This window comes from Chrysemys picta, chromosome 19 (assembly GCF_011386835.1).
Source record: "Chrysemys picta bellii isolate R12L10 chromosome 19, ASM1138683v2, whole genome shotgun sequence".
In the NCBI taxonomy this organism is placed as follows: domain Eukaryota; kingdom Metazoa; phylum Chordata; order Testudines; family Emydidae; genus Chrysemys; species Chrysemys picta.
Genome location: NC_088809.1, coordinates 4,559,060 through 4,580,566, shown reverse-complemented (window position 1 = coordinate 4,580,566; position 21,507 = coordinate 4,559,060). Strand labels below are relative to the sequence as shown.

Here is a 21,507-nt window from a genome sequence, read left to right as displayed (position 1 = left end):
ATAGATGGACCATTAGTGTGATCCAGTCTGGGAATTCCCATGTGAGTATAGGTGCTTGTCCAAGTGAGTGGCTATCTACAGAGTGTAAAGATGAAACTTATAAACTCTCTCCTGCATCACAGTCCAAGGTCTCCCATGCGATCTGACAAACCCTCCTCCCCCTCTGCTCCCATTCTCTTGCGATGCCCTCTTAGGATGAATCACTCTGTACCTGCTTTTCCATCTGTTTTCCCATCACTCTTGGAAACAATTATCTTTGTCCAAGCAGCACTTGATCTATGCACAGAGTTCCCCTTTCTGTTGTCTCCAGGTAGACACAAGAGCATTCAGAACCACGCACAGAATGAAAGCTGCCAAGGCCGACCAATCTCACAGAAAGGTAGTCAAGGAGACCCATTGGTGTTATCGTCCATCTCAAGCCCACACAAAACATCAGCAGCAAAGGTAGAACTACAGCTTCTCTCTGGCTGATAGGGTGTAACTTCTTCCTTGTCTTGCGGGAGTATTCGTGCCTTGGTGAATGGGGCGCCATCTACTATCTGAGGTGAAGAGCCTCAGAAAGCTATTGTTTTTGTTAGACTATAGCTATGGGGTATCCCCCACCAATATCATAGTGATAGGGTGGCATTTTTCTAAGACAACTGTAGAATCTGGCAGACATTATGTTCTTTGTATTCCTTTAGCCTCTTCCACCCTGAGGCTGGAATCTCCAGGTGCTGAGCATAAATTCACAAACTGAAATTTCCAAACCAGCTATAGGGTTTGGTCCCCCAGTTCCTCTTAATTTCCTATGAGAATTGGATGCACAATTCCAACAGATGGATTTGAAAAATTTCAAAGGCCAAAAGGGGCATCACACAGGCCAGAGACCCTCACCCAGTGATTCCAAACTCTCCCGCAATAATTAACCCACGCAGCTCCACGTGAGACAGACAAGCATCATCCCCTATTTTATAAGTCTCTCTTCCTTTCAGAGTGGAAACATCAGTCGTTGTTAGAAAGCAATCCTGCTTACCCGCCCCGGAATGCATTCCTTAAGGGATAAACCGGGGCGACTGGATTGATAGGGGCCTATCAGTATGCAACCCCACTGAGCGAGATCGCCGGGCAAGTGTTTGCAGTACAAATGGCGAGATGACCAAGAGGTATTCCCATGTAATTAGAAGTGGTTAGGCTGCTCACACTTTGCATCACTGCCTGTACAGAGCCATTATGGAGATTGGTTTTGCTACTGACATATAATTGTCTCTCAATATGGAACCACAAAATGTCATTACACCTGAGCACCGTGCATTGGAGGGGGCTGATCACATATGGTGAGAGCTACAGAGTGTTAGGTAGCACTACCCAGCTCCCGTTATTAATATGATGGTAGCACTAAAGGTCATGATTAGAGCTCGGGGCCCTGTTGTGCTGAGCACCGTACACATACACGCTAGAGACAGCCCCTGCCCTGCACAGCTTACTGTACATACACACGCAGATGTAACCCCCGGTCAGCGTTCACAAACTGTAGTATAGGGTCTGCACAGCTCTAGCGCTAGCCTGGTTCTTTAGCTCAAGCTGTAGTCTCATGAGCTTAGCACTGGCCCCTCGCTCAGTCCCTGGTGTTGGACGAGATGATGGCTGTCACAGAGCCATCCACCCCAGGCCAGCACTCTATGGCCCGCATGCCTAGGGTTGGCGTTCCCCCGGACCCTGGCCTGGGCCTTTTTATTTTTCGTTTTGATTATGGTTTGCAGAATCCCTTTGGCAGGAAGGAAATAAAAGCCAATCCAGTGAGAACGCTGCGTGCTGCACCTGCTCTCTGACACAGCAAGAGAGAAAGAAGCATCTCAATTCACGTCTCTGTAATTTAGCCATGTTGAGTTTATGGTGCACAAATGGTTTGTACCTTCTCCAGACGTTACCGGCGTGGTTTCCCTGGGGGAGAGCCTATTTTTTGGAAGCTATTCCCCTAGGAGGATAATGACCACTGGGGAATTCACATAAAAGGCTCTTGCAGGCGCTCTGTCACCCTACAAGCATGGAGTGGAATAGCAATGAGGTCAGGGAGCGCATGTGGGTGTACACCGGCTCCGCTCAAACAGACCATTTCTCCAGGGGCGGGGGCTGCATTCCAGCCTTTACACATCAGTCTTTTACAAGGCAAGAAGCTGGGTCTGGCTTTACTGAATAACAATTCTTTCCCAACGAATGATCACAGGCTCTCAAGGTGCAAGACAAAAAGGAAATGTGCCAACAGGCCAGCCCAAGAGCGAGGTGCAAGTACGTCTGGTGCCTCCCACAGATCACGATCACCTGCTTCTCTGTTCAGGAAACTGGTGAGTTGACGCCTTATATAGCATTTTGCAAACCTCAACATTGGCATACACAGGAATCGCTTCATGCACTGGCTGAAATGCAGCCACCTCTGGAGTGAAACGTACCAGCTGCTAAGTTGTGCATAGCAACACCTCCAATTAGGACAGGAAGCCTCTGTCTTGAGGCAGAATGTAATTGCCCAGTTTGGGACTGAGTCATAGATTCTGGGGTGAGCACACCTGCTCTGCACAAATAAAAATACCATGGGCTCTTTAGGCCCCGCCTCTAACACACCGCACGTTCAGTAGCACAGTCTGCCCTGGCCCTCTTGGGTGTCCGTGCACCCCCTGATGGGCAAGGACACAGGAGGGGGAGAATGCCATTCTCCCACTACGAGAAAGGGACCAAGAGACCTTCTCCGTTGGATCATATGAACTGGAACCATAAACTCCCTGAACATTAAATCTCACCAAATGAGGGGCAATCCATCCTCATCATCATATCCACTCATTATACTCCACACCCGAACATAGCCACTCTATGAACTTCGTACCCTCATATCTCAATGTCTGTACTTTGACCCATCAACCTTTTACCCCCAATCGGGGTCATTGCAGATTATGTATTCCTTATGCCACCCGATCTTAAACCAAACTTTGCACCCTTGATAATCTGTACGTTATTCCCTGATAACCAGAAACTTCTATGCTCAAACTCTGTTCACTTTTTTTTTTTAACATCATCTTAATCAAATTTTTAAGGACCCAATAGGCACAGTGCGAGCTAGGAGGAAGTTCACGTCTCAGCAATGCTGTATTTCTGACATGAGCAAATGCAAGCTACCCTCTCCAACAGGCCCCGTTAGCCCATCTACTCGGCCAGCCGCGTGCCCCTGCCAAGAGACAATTCTGATGTCTACAGATCCTGCTGTTTACAGGTCAGCGGATCCAATTATTTGTTAAGTGGTGGGACAGAGCTGGATGGGGGGCGGGGAGCATCATTCTGAACTGGGGCACTACGCACTGCCTGCCCATGCACCATGGCGGGGTGGGGTGGGGGAGATCATAGGGATACAGGGCTTTTGGCTTTTTTCAGCCTGGCTGATTATCTCAGGCCACCTCTCACCCCCCGCCCCGTCTCTGCACATGAACCACCCTGAACTGGGATCAGCATACACGATTGCACTAATGGCTGCAGACTTCTTGCATCACGCCCAGCGCAGCCTGAAACACGCACACCTCCCTGGTTTGCTATCGGTGAGACTTTCAGGGGCTGGGGATGCCCAGTGCCCATTCAGATCTAACAGGAACCGGATGTCTGAAACTACCGATGCTCCCCCATGCTAGGTGCTGCACAAACACATCCCTGCCCTGGGAGGTGTCCGAGGCAACAGAGAAGACAGAAGAGGCGGGTGAGAGGATCGGGCTGGGGGCAGACAGGACAAAGGAGCAGCAGGAACCGGAGGCTGTAGAAGGGACCAGCCATGTGTCCAGTTCACAGATGCCGAGTCGCAAGCAAAGAAATCACCGCGTCCTCCTCCGGCTTCCCTAGCCAGTGCTGTCCTGATTACTCACAATCACCAGCTGCTCCCTTAGCCCTGCATCACTGAGGAGATGGCCACTGGCCTGGGGCCCTGGAGGAAGGAGGCGGGAAACTGAGCAGGAGCCAAAATCGTAAACCAGAAAGGAGGCACCTGCCTGTGACGGGACCCTGAACGGACGAGTTCTTACTTGGAACCAGCAGCTAAAAGGCTCCATGTCCGGCTCCCAGTCCCCCTAGCCCCTGCCCAGGCCCCGAGGTAAGATTCACTCTAACATCAGGGCTTCAATATCCTGCCCAGTTCGCTCCCAGTTCACAATAACAGGGTGTGTCCTGGCCCCAGCCTTGTCCTTAGCAGATACTTCTGCACATCACACAGCCCCCCCCCCCCGGCGACACATGGGGAAGTTTGTGCTCAGGGGAAGCTCAGGGCTGGGACAGCAATGGGGTGGAGGTTAGGAGGGAGGTGCTTTGGCAGAGCTGTGTGGATGTTTGGCAGGGATCCCGGGAGTGGCTGTGGGACACAACTGAGGAGCATCGGCAAAGGTACGGGTGCAGGGGAGAGCCCAGGGCTGGAACAGCCGGGGGGCTGCTGGTCAGGAGCGAAGAACGTTCAGAGAACGTGGGGGGAAAGGGGGGATAAGTTTGCTGCATCGTGTCTGGCTCCATTCGCTGCTGTCTCCCTTTCACAGGCACGGGCCTTCACCCCCAACTCAAAACCAGCCTGCTGCATAGCCCATGCTATGCTTTAAAATCTACGTAAGGGAGGGAACTGGCCTGATTTATTCTTTGGACTAAATCTTTCCAGGCTTCCCTGGCACAGGGTAATGAGCTCGTATTATGCAAACTATCAGGTTTGCTGAATTAATTAGGGCCCTAATCAAGATTAGACATCTCAATTATTCCCCCAAACTCTCCCCTCCCTTCTCAACAGTCAGAGGCCCCTGATATGAAAGAGAGGGAGGAAACCGCAGTGCTGGGGCTCCACAAACATACGCCCCCCCACTGCCACTGGATCACTGCAGCTGCTTGTAGCTGTCAGCCACCATGGGGTGATGATGGGAAGCCTCCCAGCCAAACAGCAGTGCTGGGCAGACCCCTGCGGTGGGGAATCTGTTGCCCCTGGAGATAATTACCCCCAGCTTTGCTGACAGTCTCACGCAGCTTCCGAATCAGACTCCCAGGCCCCTGCTGCTCCAGGAATTGGACAGGAACAAATGAAAGGGAAGCTGCGACTCATTATTCCACTGCAGGGCACTAATGAGGGAGCCAGATTGGAGCGATGCAAAGCCAAACCCTCCGCGACCTTTCCCAGGCACGGTGCATTACACCACGTGCTGTTTGGGAGTGGGGATGGGGGACTCCATGCACACTGTTCTGCTAACCATCCTCCCAATCGTTCAAGGCTCCATTCACCCAGCAGCTCCTCTGGTGCTTTTACAGTGCACGGACCCCCGCACTCCCCCTCACTGAGAAGATTCTGCTGCCTTCCTAACCCCTTCAGCACCATAGCATGTCAGCGTTCCCATCCCGAGATCCCCACCCCTGCACCACTTCCCCTCGCCCACTCAGTGCTTGGTATGCAAAATACTACACCCCAGCTTCCACCGGGAAATTTACAGTAACATGCCCTAGAAGTGTAGGTGCTTGGCCATGTAAGTGGCGCACAGACAAACACTCCTGCTTATTCGTCTCCTGGATGAGGAACCTGGCAGCACTAACAACGCTTTTCTCTGCCATAGCCCCCTTGACCCATGGATCTCAAAGAGCTTTACACAGCTACGCTCTACACTGCCTCTCCGAGGGTGAACGAAGCCATTCCTGTTTTTCAAGGCCACACAGGTGAGTCAAAGGCAGAGCTAGGAACAGAACCCGGGAAATTCTGACTCCCAGTCCCCTGATCTAATCCTCTAGGCCTCCAGAGCGTATGCCAAGGTGCCTGATCTGACCACACGTGCACCACTGGATCACTCAAGTGCTCATCAGTGCGGGTGCATCAGAAGGCAGAGCACGCATGGGTGGGGACAGTCTCCTGTAGGGCATTCAGGCTCCTCTCAAGGGTTAAATCTTCCTGTCTCATGACATGGGCATCAGCCCTGCATAATGTTTCCTGATTGCCTTGCATAATGGCTTAACTGTGCACAATTAAATCATTACATTAGGTTGCAAGGAAAGTCACTGGATCATGTCAGAAGCAATTGCCTTACCATTGTCCCCATATTGGTGACTATAATCACACGTGGCCACCCGCTTGACGGGATGCCCGCCCCGCCTCAGCTGTTATTGCATCTTTACGACTCAAATGGTGAGGCGGCTCTGGCTCGCCACAACCAGAGGACGTTGCCGGCTGCAGGTGGCACCCAGCTGCGTCTGCGGAAGGTGCCGTTATGCCTCTGCCCTGTCAAATGGCTAGTTCCCTGCAGCCCCATTGTCTTGCAGCTGTAGCCAGGCAACTGGGATGTCACAAGAGCTTCTGAAAACCCCACACGGTGTCTGTCGGCATATTTAGGCTCCTAAATACCTTTAAAAATCTGACCCTAGGAGACTTGGCACCCAACTCCCACTAGCACCCAGCAGGCGCTGGGCTCACTGGAACACATGGGAAGCCTTTTCCGGCTGAGGGGGAGGGGAGCAGTTTATTCCAAAGTCCTGGTCAGGGATATGGAAGGGACAATCAGGGCCTTGTCCAGTTGCCAAGATATCGCCCGCCTGCGATACACCAGCCAGGCCACACGTCCAGCGGTCTCCTCACTGGGCAGGCTCCCGGGCCTGTGCTACGCAGGGGGTCTGACCAGCTGATCGTAATGGCTCCTTCTGGACTTAGAATTGCGGAATCATTAGGAGCTGGGCACCTCTGGCTCCTGTGACACTCCCAGTCTCGGTGTGGTATCCAGCCAGGCCAGGGGTGGCTAACAACACCCTCCACTCCGCCCGCCTTGCTGGCACGCACTGAGTCAGGAGATGAGGCATCTGCTTCTGGCCCCAGCACGTAGCCCCATGGCCAGGCTAGTTCAAGGCTCCCTTCTCCCCACGCCAGCTCTGCACGGGAGGGGAGCTGGAATCCCCCTGCCCCCCTCAACAAACGAAGCCAGAAGCAAGCCCTGCTGGCCCTTCCGCCTGGTCACTGGGGCAGATCGGCCGTCTCCACCTTCAAATCACGCGTCACTTACTTACGTTTTCACGTAGGGGTCGGAGTAGCCGTTGGCATCCATGGCAGCCAGGTGTGCACAGCGGATGATGCCGACCAAGAGGCCTTGCTTCTGGGAGCTGTACTTGAGGGAGATGAGGATCCGGCCCCGCTCCTCCAGGGACTTGTCTTCTGTTTTATCTATCTGGGGGAGTTGGGGGAAGAGAAACAAGCATAACTCAGTGAGCGGTTCGTTCCACCCACAACGAAACATCCCATTGCCACCTGGAGCATTTTTTAATTTTTTTTTAATATTTAAAAAATAAAAGGAAAGGAAACTTCGAAATGACTTCTTGTTTCAAATGGGACAATTGAAACACTTGCATTTTTTCAGATTTTTTTCCCGACTGAAGCAATCTGGCGAAACGGACATGGATTCACACAGTGTTTCGGGGTCACCGAAGCTGCATTTTTCACCAGAAACCCAGCTCTAGCCTTCAGCGACTTGTCAAGCATGCTGCGCTGCACTAACACACGATCTGGAATCTCTCTCCTCCCGGTACTGTGGAGGGCGGCTGGCTTTGCAGCTTTCCCCTCTGGCTGGCCCAAGTCCCAAGTCCCTCTAGGCCTCTTCAGCCTGTCAGCTGCCATGGGGGAGAGGAGGGTGTCCCCGATCAGGCTGTCACTGCTGGCCCCTTTGCAGAGCTGGGGCTCCGCAGCAGCTCCGCTGTTGGCATGTGGCCAAGCACTTCAAGGCAGAACTCCCAACGGCCAGGCTGGCGAGGGGGCACTCCCTCCACACCCGTTTGGGGAGAGGGGCCCTCAAAGCACCCCCTAAGCAGCTGAGGGAGGGCGAAGAAGTGAAAAGGAGACGAGGAGGCCGAAGGCAGAGCCCATCAGTCAAAGCTAGATTCTACCCCGCTGCCCAGTCACCCATCCCAGAGCCCTGCCCTCACTCACCGGCAGCTGCTTTTCCAGGCAGATGCTGAAGGTTTTGGTTTGGTTGGGCTTTAGCTTCTTCAGCGGGATTCTCGTCTCCCCGATGAACTCATTGTGGCGGAACTTGTCTTCGTCGCAGACGGAAATTCTGAAACACACGGGGGAGAGGAGGGGATCAGTCCTGAGACAGGCTGGCAAAAGAGGAGGGGCCAATCTGTATTTCCTGCTAACTGGGGGGTGAACTGAGCGCCACATTCAAACCCTCTGCTCCTCCCAGACCCAGTATGGCATGGGCAGCTGCAGAACAAGCTTCCTCCATGATGCCCCCCCCCCATGGGCAAAGGGAAGGCAGAGCTCTGATGCCAAGGCCCATCCAAACGCTGGCTTTTCAGGTGGAATTGCCCGACAAAGGGGCCCTGTTAGTGCCATGTGGCCATAGGGAAAATACAGTCCTAATTCACCAACTATAGACCTAATTCACCAGTTCTCCAGGGCTAAGCCTTCAAAGCATGGCCCAGAGACTGAAATGAGCGACTCTCCACCCCAAAATGTGTCAGCTCCTTCACTAAGGGCTATGCGGGCACGGTCAGAAACGGGATGTCTCAGAGGTTTAGCAGTAAGTATGGGAAGCTGTCTTCAGCGCTCCAAAGAAGGGGGCCCATACCTGACTCCTCCCCATCAGAAAGAGAGGGGAAGCAGAGCAGCCATAGGTGTATATTCAAATATCATCGAAGTGCATTTCCTGAAGGATCCCAGCCCACTTTACGAAGTGTGTACTCATTTACCACCATTAAAATGGAGCCACCTCTGGTTTGGGGGGCATCAGCTGATGTACAGCGGTGGAAGGGGTGAGACAATGTCAGCTGAAGTCCTGGGGCAAACTGAGTCCTGGCAACAGCACCTCTGGATCTGTAACACCCTCGCGGAGCAGGGAAGGCCTCGGGGTTCAAACATGAGCCTCCACGCACACAGCGAACCAAGTGCATCCACCTTGGATGGAAGGGTGTATCGATGCTGCTGCACTGCACCCTGGCTGCAGCTAGGCTGACTCTGCTGGTCACACTGCTAAGCCACCCCCTATGGCTTTGACTTTGGGAATTTCACTCTGCTTGGATGGGGAAACAAGGCTGGTCAGTTTCATTCTCTGGCTCTTGTGGCCTAGAACAAACCTAATGGGTGTTGGGTGAACAGGAGCACAGATTGGGGTGGGGTGGGGGAGGTGTCCAAGGAGCACCAGGGAATGAGAGCACAGTTTGCATTAAACACTGCACAGAACACAAAACGACAACAACAAAACCTCTGGTGACGAACTCGTCCCTTCCCCTCTTCTCCGCTTAACACAAGTCCTGCTGCCGAGGCCCGAACTAGCCGCCTGCCGCCCAGCCAAAGTTTTCACAGCAAATTTGAAACTCAGCCAAGTAGAAGGAGCAAATAGAGGCATCGCCAGGCTGGAATCTCACTCCCCTGCCACATGCTGTCAATGCTGGAAAGTTAAAGCAGCTGGGAACGTCACCTTGCATGTCGTTCCTCTGCAGCGCTGCTCTTAAACAGCTAACGAGACCCCAAATGTAGCTAGAACTAGCTCAGCAGGCTGACCGGGGAGATGCTGCAGATACAGCTCCAGGTGGGGGCTTCAAAGCTCCAAGCCCTGTACCTGACAGACGGTGTTAGACTGTGCTCACAGCTCATTTCCTGAGAGCGACAGCACCACCACAGCATCAAGGGAACAACCTGCGGATCTCAAACAATACATGCTGGAGGAGGCAGGCTGGGGCTGGTGATCAAAGCAGGCGTGGGACTCACGCTCACTCTTGCGTGTGCCAGTTTGCACCCAAGCGTGAAATGGAATAAGACTCTCCCACCCTCAGTCCCCCTTGTTAGCAATGAAACACTAATGCATGCAACTCTGTTGCTTGCAGAGAACAATATAATCTGCCTGGCCAGCGCGCGCTCTCTCTCTCTCTTTCACACACACACACACACACACACACACTCGTGTGGCCCTACCTCAGGGCAGAGGGCACTGGCTCGCTGCCTCACACACACACACACACACACACTCTCGTGTGGCCCTACCTCAGGGCAGAGGGCACTGGTTCGCTGCCTCACACACACACACACACACACACACACACACACACTCTCTCGTGTGGCCCTACCTCAGGGCAGAGGGCACTGGCTCGCTGCCTCCCCCTTTCATATTGATGGCTCGTTCAATGCCTGGCCAATTCAATTCGATCCACTTTTCATTTTCTGGCAGCTGCAGAGCATTCATCATTCTGGTCAGGGATGCTCACTAAGTTTAAAATTACACTCATTAACTTGTTCCGATATCACCTACAAGGCCAAAGCCAGACACAGCCACGGGTGGCTTGGAGAGACAGAAAACCCACCCCTACAATTCCGAGGCATCTTATCAATACCCAGAGAGAGATGCACAGCAGAGGGGTTCTTCCACTGCCGGAGATGGACAGGTGAAAGCTGCCTACTCCTGCACTGACACATGGGCTTCTGCAGGAGGCAGGCTCGTTAGCAGAAAATTCCTGGCTTGATCCTGAGCATTTCCACTGAAGTCAGTGGGAGTTGTAATGTCAGGCTATAGAACAGCAGGAAGCACTGCAGGGAAAATGGAGTTTGGGCTCCTGGATTCTAATTTTATCTCTGCTACTGATTAGCTGCATGACCATGGGCAAGTCATTTAACTTCATGCTCACCTAATGCTTCAGGCCAGGCTTGTAGAGTGCTCTGAGATCTACAAATGAGAAACACCATCAAGTGCCAATTTATTCTTATTAATATTTACCAATTTGCATTACAGTAGCACCTAGAGGGACCCAACGGAGATCAGGACCTCACTAGGCTGGGTGCTGCACAAGCCTATAGGGGGAGACAGTCCCTGCTCCAAAGAGCTGCCAGTCTACTCTAAACAGACACGGCAGCCAAGGCTGGGGGAGGAGTGAGGGGGAGGATGTGTTACTATCCCCATGGGACAAGTAGGGAGCTGTGGCACAGAGACTGAGTGGGATTTCCACAAGCACTCCAAGTTGGTCTAACTCTGAGGGCATTTGAAAACTCTGGCGCTAAGTGACTCGCCCAGAATCACCCAGCAGTGAGTCGGCGGCAGGGCTGGAACGGAGTCATGACAGCCTGAATCCCAGCCAGACGTAGCTGTGGTGGTATTTTTGGCAGTAGCATTTCACAGACTCACAGATTCCAAGACCAGGAGGGATCACTGTGATCACCGAGTCTGATCCCCTGTATAGCACAGGCCAGAGAACCAGCCCCCCAAGATAATCCTTAGAGCACATCTGGTAGAAAAACATCCAATCTCGATTTACCAGTGGTCAGTGATGGAGAATCCACCATGACCCTTGGTAAGTTGTTCCAATGTTAATTACCCTCACTGTCAAAAATGTACACTTTATTTTCAGTCCTGTTTTGGTCCCCTTCAGATAAGATTCCTCTGGGGGAGAGGCTGATCCCTAAAGATCACAAAGCACTATTTGCAAAAATAAGGCACTGATTGTTTGCACCTCAGAACAGAGACCACCTCTGTTTGCACAGTGGCTCGTGCAATGGAGTCCTGGCCCATGACGCGGCTCCTAGGCACGACCACCGTACAAATAATAAAACAACAACATTGGTGAGGTATACTCCCATTTCAGCTCTGGTACATTACATTCTGCCTAACTAAATCCTCTTGCCGTTTCATTTGGGTAAAGGATTCTGCTTCACTTTCTGTGGCAAACTGGTGCTGTCCTGCACCTCAGTGGTACCTGTATCTCAGCTGGTGTTTGAAGAGATCCTGGCGTACAATTTATACTGCAGTTTATAGGGTGCCATATAAATTCCTATTTCTTAAAGTTTCCTTGGCTCCGAGTGGAAAGAAACAATAAATATTGAGGGGAAAAATCCATCTGTCTCCAGAGCACTTTAATTTTTGTGTATAAGATAAATTATCATGTGGGTTTTATTAGAATTTTAAAGCCTAGGAGCAGAAATGGCCACATTAATTTTAATTAACGAATTAATGCATTCAGAGAGGGTTCATGCTCGCCCTCGAAAGCTTTCCCAATCGCCCACTTGCAGCTCCCGATCGTTGATCTCCAGATATTTTTTCTTATGGAAACTATTTAATTTGCTGGCATCTGGGTGCTAGTGTTTTCTGTGTGCTTTAATCAAGAGCAATGACAACACATTAAATCCAGCAGGTACAGGCAGTGGCTGAACTGGACATGGGAGCTGTTCCTGGGTTGCATTGCAGGTGCTTCTAGACCAGCTGACACATCAGTCTGTTCCGTTATCCTTTGCTTTCAGGGGAGAGCAACAAGACTTATGTGGCAAGTTGCAGGTGAAAGACAGCATAGGCTACCAGACAAAGCATTGGACTAGGTCCTGGGTTCTATTCCCAGCACTGCCACCAACCCATTGTGTGACCTTGGGAAAGTCACTTAACCTCACCATATGTCTGCTTCCTGCCACACCGTCTGTCTTGTCTATTTAAACTGTAAACTCTTTGGGGTAGGACTGCCTCTTACTATATGTGTGCACAGGACCTAGCACAATGGGGCCCCACCCTCTGTGCGGGTCTCTAGCCACTACGGTAATGGAAACAAAATTTATGGGCCCAATCCTGCAGCTCGGCCCCCTGAAGTGAATGGGACTCCTCACCTGAGTAGGGATTGGGTCCTACATTTCCATAGTGCTTTAAAAACACAAACACACTATTCATAATTATTTGCATCACGCTACTGCTCAGCAGCCCCGATTTGGATCAGGGCCCCGTTGTGCTGAATGCATAGAAATAAAAAATGGTTCCTGACCCAGAGAGCTCACAGTCCCCATATCATCCCCAAGTCCCATCATGGATGCTGGGAACCTCACTTCCCTTTCCACATGGTGTCTGTAAGCTCCTTGGGGAGCTAGCACTGGTGTCTTCCTTCCTTCCTTCCTTCCTTCCTTCCTTCCTTCCTTCCTTCCGTCCTTCCTTCCTTCCTTCCGTCCGTCCGTCCTTCCTTCCTTCAGCTACCACAATTCAGGTAACTAACAATAAACAGGGTAGCCCGTGTCGGGCTGTCCTGCAGACTTAAGAGCATAAGTACCAACCTCAGGGTACACTGCTAAGACCCAGGGCACAACCCCCAAATGGGCTGAGTTCTATACTTAGATTTCATCAACCAAGTATCGAGTGTATATTCCTCAGGCACCATAATAGCCAAACCAGGGAGTCACAGACAGCCCCCTTGGATACTCCCATCTGTCTCTTCACCTAGGCAAGACTGTCTTTGTGAGAGACGGGCCCTTACACCACGAATCACAGCAATATTCTGGTTATATCCAGTCCCAAAGGACCAGTCACTCACCCCGGGTCAATTGCACCTTAGATCTCACACAGGGCAGCTCCAGGCACCAGCCCACCAAGCATGTGCTTGGGGCGGCGCCTGGAGGGGGGCGGTGCAGCGGGGTGCTCCGGCCTGAGAGCAGGGCTGCGACTGGGCTTGCTGCCGTCCCCGTGGTGCTCCGGCCGCCGGGGAGAGCGGAGCCGCAGCGGGCTCGCCCCCCTCCCCCCGGTGCTCCAGCCGGTCGGGCCCCGGCCGGGCTCTCCGCCCTCCTCCCGGCGCTCTGGCCGCCGGGGAGAGCGGAGAGCCCTGGCCGGGCTCTCCGCCCTCCTCCCACCGGTCGGGGATTGTGGGCCCGCAGCAGGGCTCAGCGCCCTCCCCTGCCGCGCTGGGGGGGGGGGGGGGGCGGGGGGCGGGGCGGGGGGGTGTGTGGCTTTTTTGCCTAAGGCAAAAAAAAGCCAGAGCCGGCCCTGATCTCACACCAAAGACAACACTAGTAGCCAATCCTATAATAAACTATATACTGATTTATTAGTAGGAAAAGGAAATAAGAGAATTATTTACAAGGTTAAAGCAGGTAAATGCACACGCCCAAATGAGTTAAAGTCTTAAGTTTCCAGAGGTAATAGAAGCAAGCTCTAGATGTCCTTTAGGGCTAACGCAGGCTAAGCAATTGAGGATCCCCTGCTTATGCCTAGAAACCCCTCGCCCGCAGAGTCAAGCAGCAATGAGATCCAGTTCCTCCTTGTTCCCCCTTCTGCTCTGAGCTGCAAACTCAGCTGATGGGAGGAATTAACGTGCAAGACTCATCTTCATGTGTATGTGGTGGAGGGAGCGGGATGGAGGGGGGGAGTAACAACAAAGTCTTTTGTCCTCTTTAATGTTCCAAGCTAGTCTGTCTGGCATTGATAGGCCTTCCTTGTCAGGCAGGACACAACACCTTTGGTTGGGGACCAGCATTTCACATGAGTTAATGTCTCTCTCCTGTCTGATGGCTTATAATGCAAATGCTCAAATATGCCTTACAATATGGGCTATAGATGTTGTGAGTGAGACTGACTCAGGCAGCAGCTCACAAGCATTCAATGACGTCTAAACGCATTCTTATAGTTCTATTTTAACAATGCCAGCACACAGCTGAGCCAGTCTGATTCCAGCTCTGTAGCTGTCAGCGTTCAATTGAGGCCTGGGGACCTTGGCAATGAGCTGCCACCTAGTCTGCCAGCCTCACAGCCTGATCCCCGCTGTACAGAGGCAGACTCCAGAGGGCCAAGTTAATGACCCACTGTCAGAGATGCTGAGCATCCCCAAGTCCCAGCAAATCCGTGGCAGCTGCAGGTTTGAAAGTCAGAAGACAAGGCCCCAATGCCGCTGCCTTTGAAGGGAACAGAAAAATTCCCATTGGCTTCAGTGGGCTTTGGATCGGACCCTCCGTGACCTGCCCGAGATCTGAATGTGTCCCTGGCACACAGGGATGAGAGCTCAGGTTTCCTGTTGCTGGAGCTAGGTTGGAACATTGGCCCACTGAAGTGCAGAAGTTGCGGGGTGTGTGGCGCTGCAACACGTGACTGGCACATGTACTGCGGCTCACTGCCTCTCCCAAGCGCTGCCTTCGGCTGAAATTCAGGGCCTGGGAAGGCAACTGCTGTTTGGATGAGGAATCAGTGAGGCAGAGGCAGGGTATTTCCTCTGTGTGATTTGGGAACATTCTTTGATGACACAAGGTCCGGTTTCCTGGAAAAGACCTGCCTGCAGACAACTCCCTTGTGCCGGAGGCTCAAGCCAGGCACCTTTCTGCCTTGTTCCTCTCTCTCTCCAACGATCCACACAGGCCTGGCCCCTCAACAGAGACCACCTATGACAACAGGGGTTTGTCGGTCAGTGTAGGAGCACCACCATGCAGACAGAAGCCCTCTCCAGCCAACACAGCTGTGTCTACACTGGGGGATTTGCCGGCATAGCTGTGTCGGTCGGGTTTGTCCACATCCCTGATTGACGTGACTAGGCAATGCAACTTTGGCCTGGTCTACACTGGGGGTGTGTGTCGATGTAAGATACACAACTTCAGCTACGGGAATACAGTAGCTGAAGGCGACGTATCTTATTCCAACTTACCTCCCGTCCTCACGGCACGGGATTGACGGCCGCGGCTCCCCCGTCGACTCCGCTACCGCCGCTTGCTCTGGTGGAGTTCCGGAGTCGACGGGGAGCGCGTTTGGGGAGACGTGATATATTGATCCCCGATAAATCGATCGCTACCCGCCGATATGGTGGGTAGTCTGGACGTACCCTTTGAAGTGTAGATCATCAAGCAACACACTGCAAAGGACACACTCTGTTGCTCACTGCCCACGCGCCAATTGGGTCCCAGCCACCCAGTTTGAAATCCAGTAAACCCCATTAGCTGTACACTCCCCTCTCGGCCACGTGGCTCTGGGTGTCGGCCCTTTCCTTTGGAGTTGAGTGCTTCAGGCACCTGTTCGCTTTAACAACGTCTGCAACCCACTTTGGTCCCATAGCTTGGCTGCACTGCAGCCCATGCAGACTATCTGCGAAGTGCACGTGCAAAATCCTGACAACGTGGCTGGGGTTCTCGCTCCACCCAAGGCATCCTACCTGGGCTGCCAATGCATGTGGACCTTGTTGCTCCTCTCCCTCCGGTTTCAGAGCACACTCTCACTCTGTGTGTAGGCGAAGAGGGACGTGAGCCCTCCCAGTGCATCAAGATGAGAACAAACTCCTGCGTTTCCAAGTTGCGGGGATGGTTGATGTGATAAGGCTGTCACATTTATTTTAATTACAGTGGCTCAGGGTTTTTTTTCCATGAGGAACTGGGGCCAAAACCAACATAATTGGAGTAATTTAAATGTTACGACTAGTGCTTCCATGCATGCAGGAAACATTTTTTTTTGTACAGGGAAGAACAATTTAAAAAAAAAAAGTGACCGGTCTAAATGATCAAGGCAGCAAGCATGCTAATAAATGTGTATGCTAACAATTCCAGAGCCTGTATTAGCAGCTAATGAACTCACCAGAGATTGGTTTAACATACTGGAGTCTATTCTCCACTCCGTGCTGGGGAGCAAATTATTAGCAGAATCCAGCACAAACTCAGCAGGGGACAGATACCCCCACCTCACCCTCTCTACTGTTTCCCATTAAATTAAACTTGAATTTCGAGGTTAATGCCAAGGAAAGGACCTCAAGGGAACCCCGAAGAAAGTCCCCACATTAACAAGGGCTGCTTTGCTCCCGAGGAAGGAGAATCCTCTTAGAAGAGCAAAGCAAAGCACCCACAAGTGTGGACGCAGCTCCAAAACATTGCAACTCGCTGTGCTTAGGGAGGGAGGAGATGGGGACCTTCTGGTGTGAGAATGGGTACAGGGGACAGCTCACCTCCAAGGGCTGCAGGTGCAGAAGTAGCACCTCCAAGGATGCTGTCCTAGAACATGCCTCCGGGTGCTAGCAGGTGGGGAAGAAGCCACAACCCCCAGCCCTCCTGCTCTGCCTCATGCCAGGTGAGCTCCTGCCCCTATCTTCCCACTCCCACTCTGCACCGGGATTGCTCAATCTCTGACACTGATCAGCCTTGCCCACATGTGGCTCCTTGTACCTTCCCTTCCCATGGTGCTTCCATCTAAGGTACTTATCTGTCCCCCATCACCATGGCATCTGGGCACCTCACAATGTTGAATGGATTTATCCACTCAACGCCCCATGAGGCAGGGCTCTTACTTCCATTGTACAGATGGGAACCGAGGCACAGATCGGCTAAGTGACTTGCCCAAGGCCACACAGGAAGTCTGTGGCAGAGCAGAGGATTGAATCCAGCTTTCCCAGGTCTTAGGCCTGTTCCCTAACCACTGGGCCGTCCTTCTCTTGAGCCTAGGCATGTACGTAGAGACAACGTAAGCCACCAAGGCGCATGTCTCAGTCCCTCTTTGCTCCTTTCTGGGACAGCAGGCGGGGAGAACAGAATCGGCCCTCCTTGATGCAATACAGAATCACAACCTGCCATGAGGTTATTCTGGGGGCGTCATTTCAATTGCAAGACGAAAAGTCACATCTAACTAGGGGCTATGCATGGCAGTCTGTGGCGGCTTTAATGGGCCACAGGGTGCTAGGGTCCTTCTTTTAACCCTCCCCTTCTTCCTGTGGTAATTGGCTGCTTCTGCCATTAAGCAGGAGCCCAGTAAGCTTCCCAGACCTCTCTCATTCTTTGCCTGGCAGCAAATTAACAGAGTAACTTAATTACCATGTACTTTCTTTAAGCAATTATTATAGCTGACCTCTTGCAAAAGTGCACTTCCCTCAGCCGCTGAGTAAGAACAGACAGCACAGCCAGAAGCCCATAAAGAATAAGGATCTGAACTGCCTAGCGCAGGCTTCTCAAACTTCCTTGCACCACAACCCCCTTCTGACAACAAAAATTACTACACGACCCCAGGAAGGGGGACTGAAGACTGAGCCCCTCCACCCTGGGCAGGGGGCCAAAGCCCCACCCCCCAGGGGGGCGGGGGAGCCGAAGCTTGAGGGTTTCAGCCCTGGGCAGGTGCGGGCTGTAACCTAAGCCCCACTGCCCAGGGCTGAAGCCCCCAGCCCTGGGCGGTGGGGCTTGGATGTTTGACTTCAGCCCCAGGCCCAGCAAGTCTAACGCCCTGGCGACCCCATTAAAATGGGCACGACCCACTTTGGGGTCCCAACCCACAGATTGAGAACCGCTGGCCTACTGTGTATGGGCATCACCCCCCTCTACTGGATGGAAACAGAATTGCTCAGCTGTCTGTCCGGCTCTGTACTGCTTGCACAGGGGTAGGCAACCTATGGCACATGTGTCGAAGGCGGCACACGAGCTGATTTTCAGTGGCACTCACGCTGCCCGGGGCCTGGCCACCGGTCCGGGGGGCTCTGCATTTTTATTTAATTTTAAATGAAGCTTCTTAAACATTTAAAAAAACTTATTTACTTTATATACAACAATAGTTTAGTTATATATTATAGACTTATAGAAAGAGACCTTCTAAAAACGTTCAAATGTATCACTGGCACGCAAAACCTTAAATGAGAGTGAATAAATGAAGACTCGGCACCACTTCTGAAAGGTTGCCGACCCCTGAGCTAGCAGCTAGTGGGGAATCTCCTTGTGCTCAAGTGATGGGGACTGTAATTTTGGAACTGCATTAGCCCCGACAGAATCTGCCCTGGGATTCTGAGTGGCCAGGGTGTGCAGAGGAGCGATACCTGGGATGAAAGCCGGGATTTGTTACATATCTAACCTTGCTGGGGGTTTCTTTGTTTGCTTATTTCATCCACTGAAGAATTAATGTGGCAGAGACTGCAGTAATTAGTTTCTGTTTGCAGAGGGCTTTGCAGCTCCAAAGCCCTGTACAAATGCTAACTTTTAGCAGTTACTACTATCCATGGGAGGCTGGTCCTCACTCCAGAGGCTAGCGCTAACTCCCAAACACAGCAGCCTCCCAGCTAGGGGTTTATCTTCTCACCATGGACCCAGAGATATGAGAGACAGAAGAGAGCCATTTGGGTTCCCTAAGCCTCCTGCTGTCAGCACAGGACTGTTCCCTGGTACAGCCCAGCTGGGCCATCTGTCACCAGCTGGAATCGGTGGAGCATTCCCTGCGGTGGCCTGCGAATCACCTCCCCCAGTGCTCCAGATATACCCACACACAGCTCAGCTGCACCACAGCTGAACTCAGCATGGGCCAGTGTAGAGTGGGAAGAGGGCAGCTAGGGCATGCAAGTCTCATGCCTTTGGGTACCACGCTCCTATAGGCTTCTCTGAAAATCCCAGCCTGGATACTTCATACCCTACTGACACCTGGGGATTGGCGAGGTCTGGGGCATCCTCCCCAATACATCCCAGCTGATGCATCCAGCACTCGCAGGAGGCAGTGTTATCAGTCAGTCCCTAACGGCTTGTGTGTGAACACGCATGTAGAACGGGACAAACTCCACCAGGGACAGAGAAATCCAACCCCACACCCAGCTGGCCCCCATCACTCTGACGTGCTGAGCCCGGCCCCGGTCATGAAAAGCACAGGGGTTTATGTAGGCGACTCTCCTTAACTTGAATCACAGCTGTGGATGGGGTAAGGCGAAGGGGAGGGAAAGGTGCATCCAACTGGGGTGCCCCCACCCAGCCATCCCCAAGCAGGGATGGGTGGGATATTTTATAGGCAATTCTAGCGGTGTAATCTCCGGGCTCCTTTCTATTTCATGCCGCCTGTGGTTGTCAGAGCCTGCTGGAGATCAATGCAGAGCCCCTTTCACCTTTCATCTCAATCCAGCTGCATTAGCACCATTTCCGAAAGCCTTTCATCTCCACAGAATCCAACGAAACCCCCTCCCGTAGCCAGCCCTGTCTGGTAATGACACCGAGGCCAATTCATTTGAATCGCAAGGCATCAAAGATTGCTCAGACGAGGAAAGACACACAACACCCACACTCAATACACAACTGAGCCAAGCTAGTTTCGGTGCTAGAAATCCAGAAGCAGCCACTACCGGAAGGAGGAGATGTAGCTATTTTCAACCTCAGATCTTCTCAGGAGAGATTCAGAGTAGGACTGTTTATGTGAAAACCAGAGACACAAAGTGGGTGAGGAGAGATCTTTTATTGGACCAACTTCTGTTGGTGAGAGAGGCTAACTTTCAAGCTTACACAGACCTGAAGAAGAGCTATGTGTGGTTCGAGAGCTTGTCTCTCACCAACAGAAGCTGGTCCAATAAAACATTTTACCTCACCCACCCCTTGTCTCTCTAATATCAAGGTATCTAATATCCTGGGACCAACATGGCTACACCACCACTGCATGAATCTATGTGAAAACTAGTATTTACCTCTGACGAGCTAAAGAGTCTATGTAAATCTCGACTTCCTAATGGGTTCATAAGAGGTAATGCTCTCTCCGGTCCTTGGACCTAATCTGCCTTTGACAATGTTGTTTCAGAAGTTCCACTAACGTTTCTTTACAATGTTTTTTCTAAACCAAAACCCTGTTACACCTCTGACATTCATGGCTGTACTGGAGAGATTTTCAGACACTCCTGCTGCAGGCATACAGAATGCCTTCTGACTTCAGGATTCAGTGAACATCAGTGTTTGTCACCCTTTGAAGAAAATATTGAACAAGCCTCAGTCAATAACGACCTCTCAGGTCAACACATCTTGATAACCACAACTCAGTGCCTGCTTATTACAGATGGGCAATGTAGCCACAGAGAACATAGGAATGGCCAGACTGGATTAGAACCCAGGTCCATCTGTCCAGTGCCCTGTCTCTCACAGAGGCCAGCACCAGATGCTTCAGAGAGAGGTGGAAGATAGGGATGTAAAAATATTAAACAGTTAAATGGTTAACCGGTAAGCATGAGTCCTACTGGTTAACCCACCCTAACCGTTAACCCCAGCCCTTCTCCCTTTAATCGGTTAACCAATTAAACAATATAATTTTAATTGTTTAAACAGTTAACTTTTTAAACAATATTTACATCCCGAGTGGAAGACTCCCACAATAACAGATGTAGGATAATCTACCCCCCCAGCATGAGGTCTCTTCCTGGTCTCTGATCGTTTTAGACTGGCTTAAGCCCCTGAAGCATGACTATCCCTTCCAGAATTGTTACCACCACTAATCATGACAACTCTGGACCTCCTCCTCCTCCTGGGATCTTTGAGCAGCTTTTCCAAGGTCACAACGAGTCAGTAACTGAGCTGAGCTGGGACGATTTCTTTGCGTGTGTTTGTACAGTGCCTAGCACAACAGGGTCCCAGGCCAAGATGCGGGCCCTGAGTGCGACCGCAGTGCAAACACTAACTAATAAAAGAAGCTAGAAACCCTCGTTCACAGTCTCCACCTCTACCCACAGGATGCTTCTCCTCTACCCCAACATCTTCCTACAAGGTAACCCTAAAAACCCACAACTCAGGAGCCGCGGGTGCCTGCAAGGACTTTCTTTCCCAGCTATTACCAGGTGACATCAAACACTAGTGCCTAGCTGGTTAGAGGTTTACGCTGCTCCTGCCGCTAAAATCCTCAGCTGTGGAGAGTGATTCTCAGACAATGGTGCAGTCTCTCGAGTAGCGACAATACCTTTCCTGAAGCGGCTTCATTAAAAGAGCTCTAATTAAGAAAAACAGACAAGAAGGCAGGAAAGCACTAAAATGCACTTGACAATGGACATCTACCAGGGTGGTCAGTGGGACAAATCACCTGATGCACACAGCGTGCTTGACAAGAA

The 21,507-nt window shown here is 51.8% G+C and overlaps 1 protein-coding gene and 1 long non-coding RNA gene across 2 annotated transcripts in view; one reads left to right on the top strand and one right to left on the bottom strand.

Annotated features, from left to right (window-relative positions):
• Positions 1-21,507, bottom strand: part of DOC2B (double C2 domain beta) — a 144,337-nt gene that overhangs the window by 28,083 nt on the left and 94,747 nt on the right. The window contains exons 5-6 of the mRNA XM_005298150.4: positions 7,931-8,057; positions 7,018-7,175 (exon numbers count right to left, since the gene is read on the bottom strand). Coding sequence (XP_005298207.1) covers positions 7,018-7,175; positions 7,931-8,057 — 285 coding nt within the window. The remainder of the gene's footprint in view (positions 1-7,017; positions 7,176-7,930; positions 8,058-21,507) is intronic.
• Positions 1,840-5,681, top strand: LOC122174460 (uncharacterized). The gene is made up of 4 exons (XR_006176296.2): positions 1,840-2,324; positions 3,066-3,241; positions 3,651-4,102; positions 5,586-5,681. It is a non-coding gene; the product is annotated as an uncharacterized LOC122174460 (long non-coding RNA).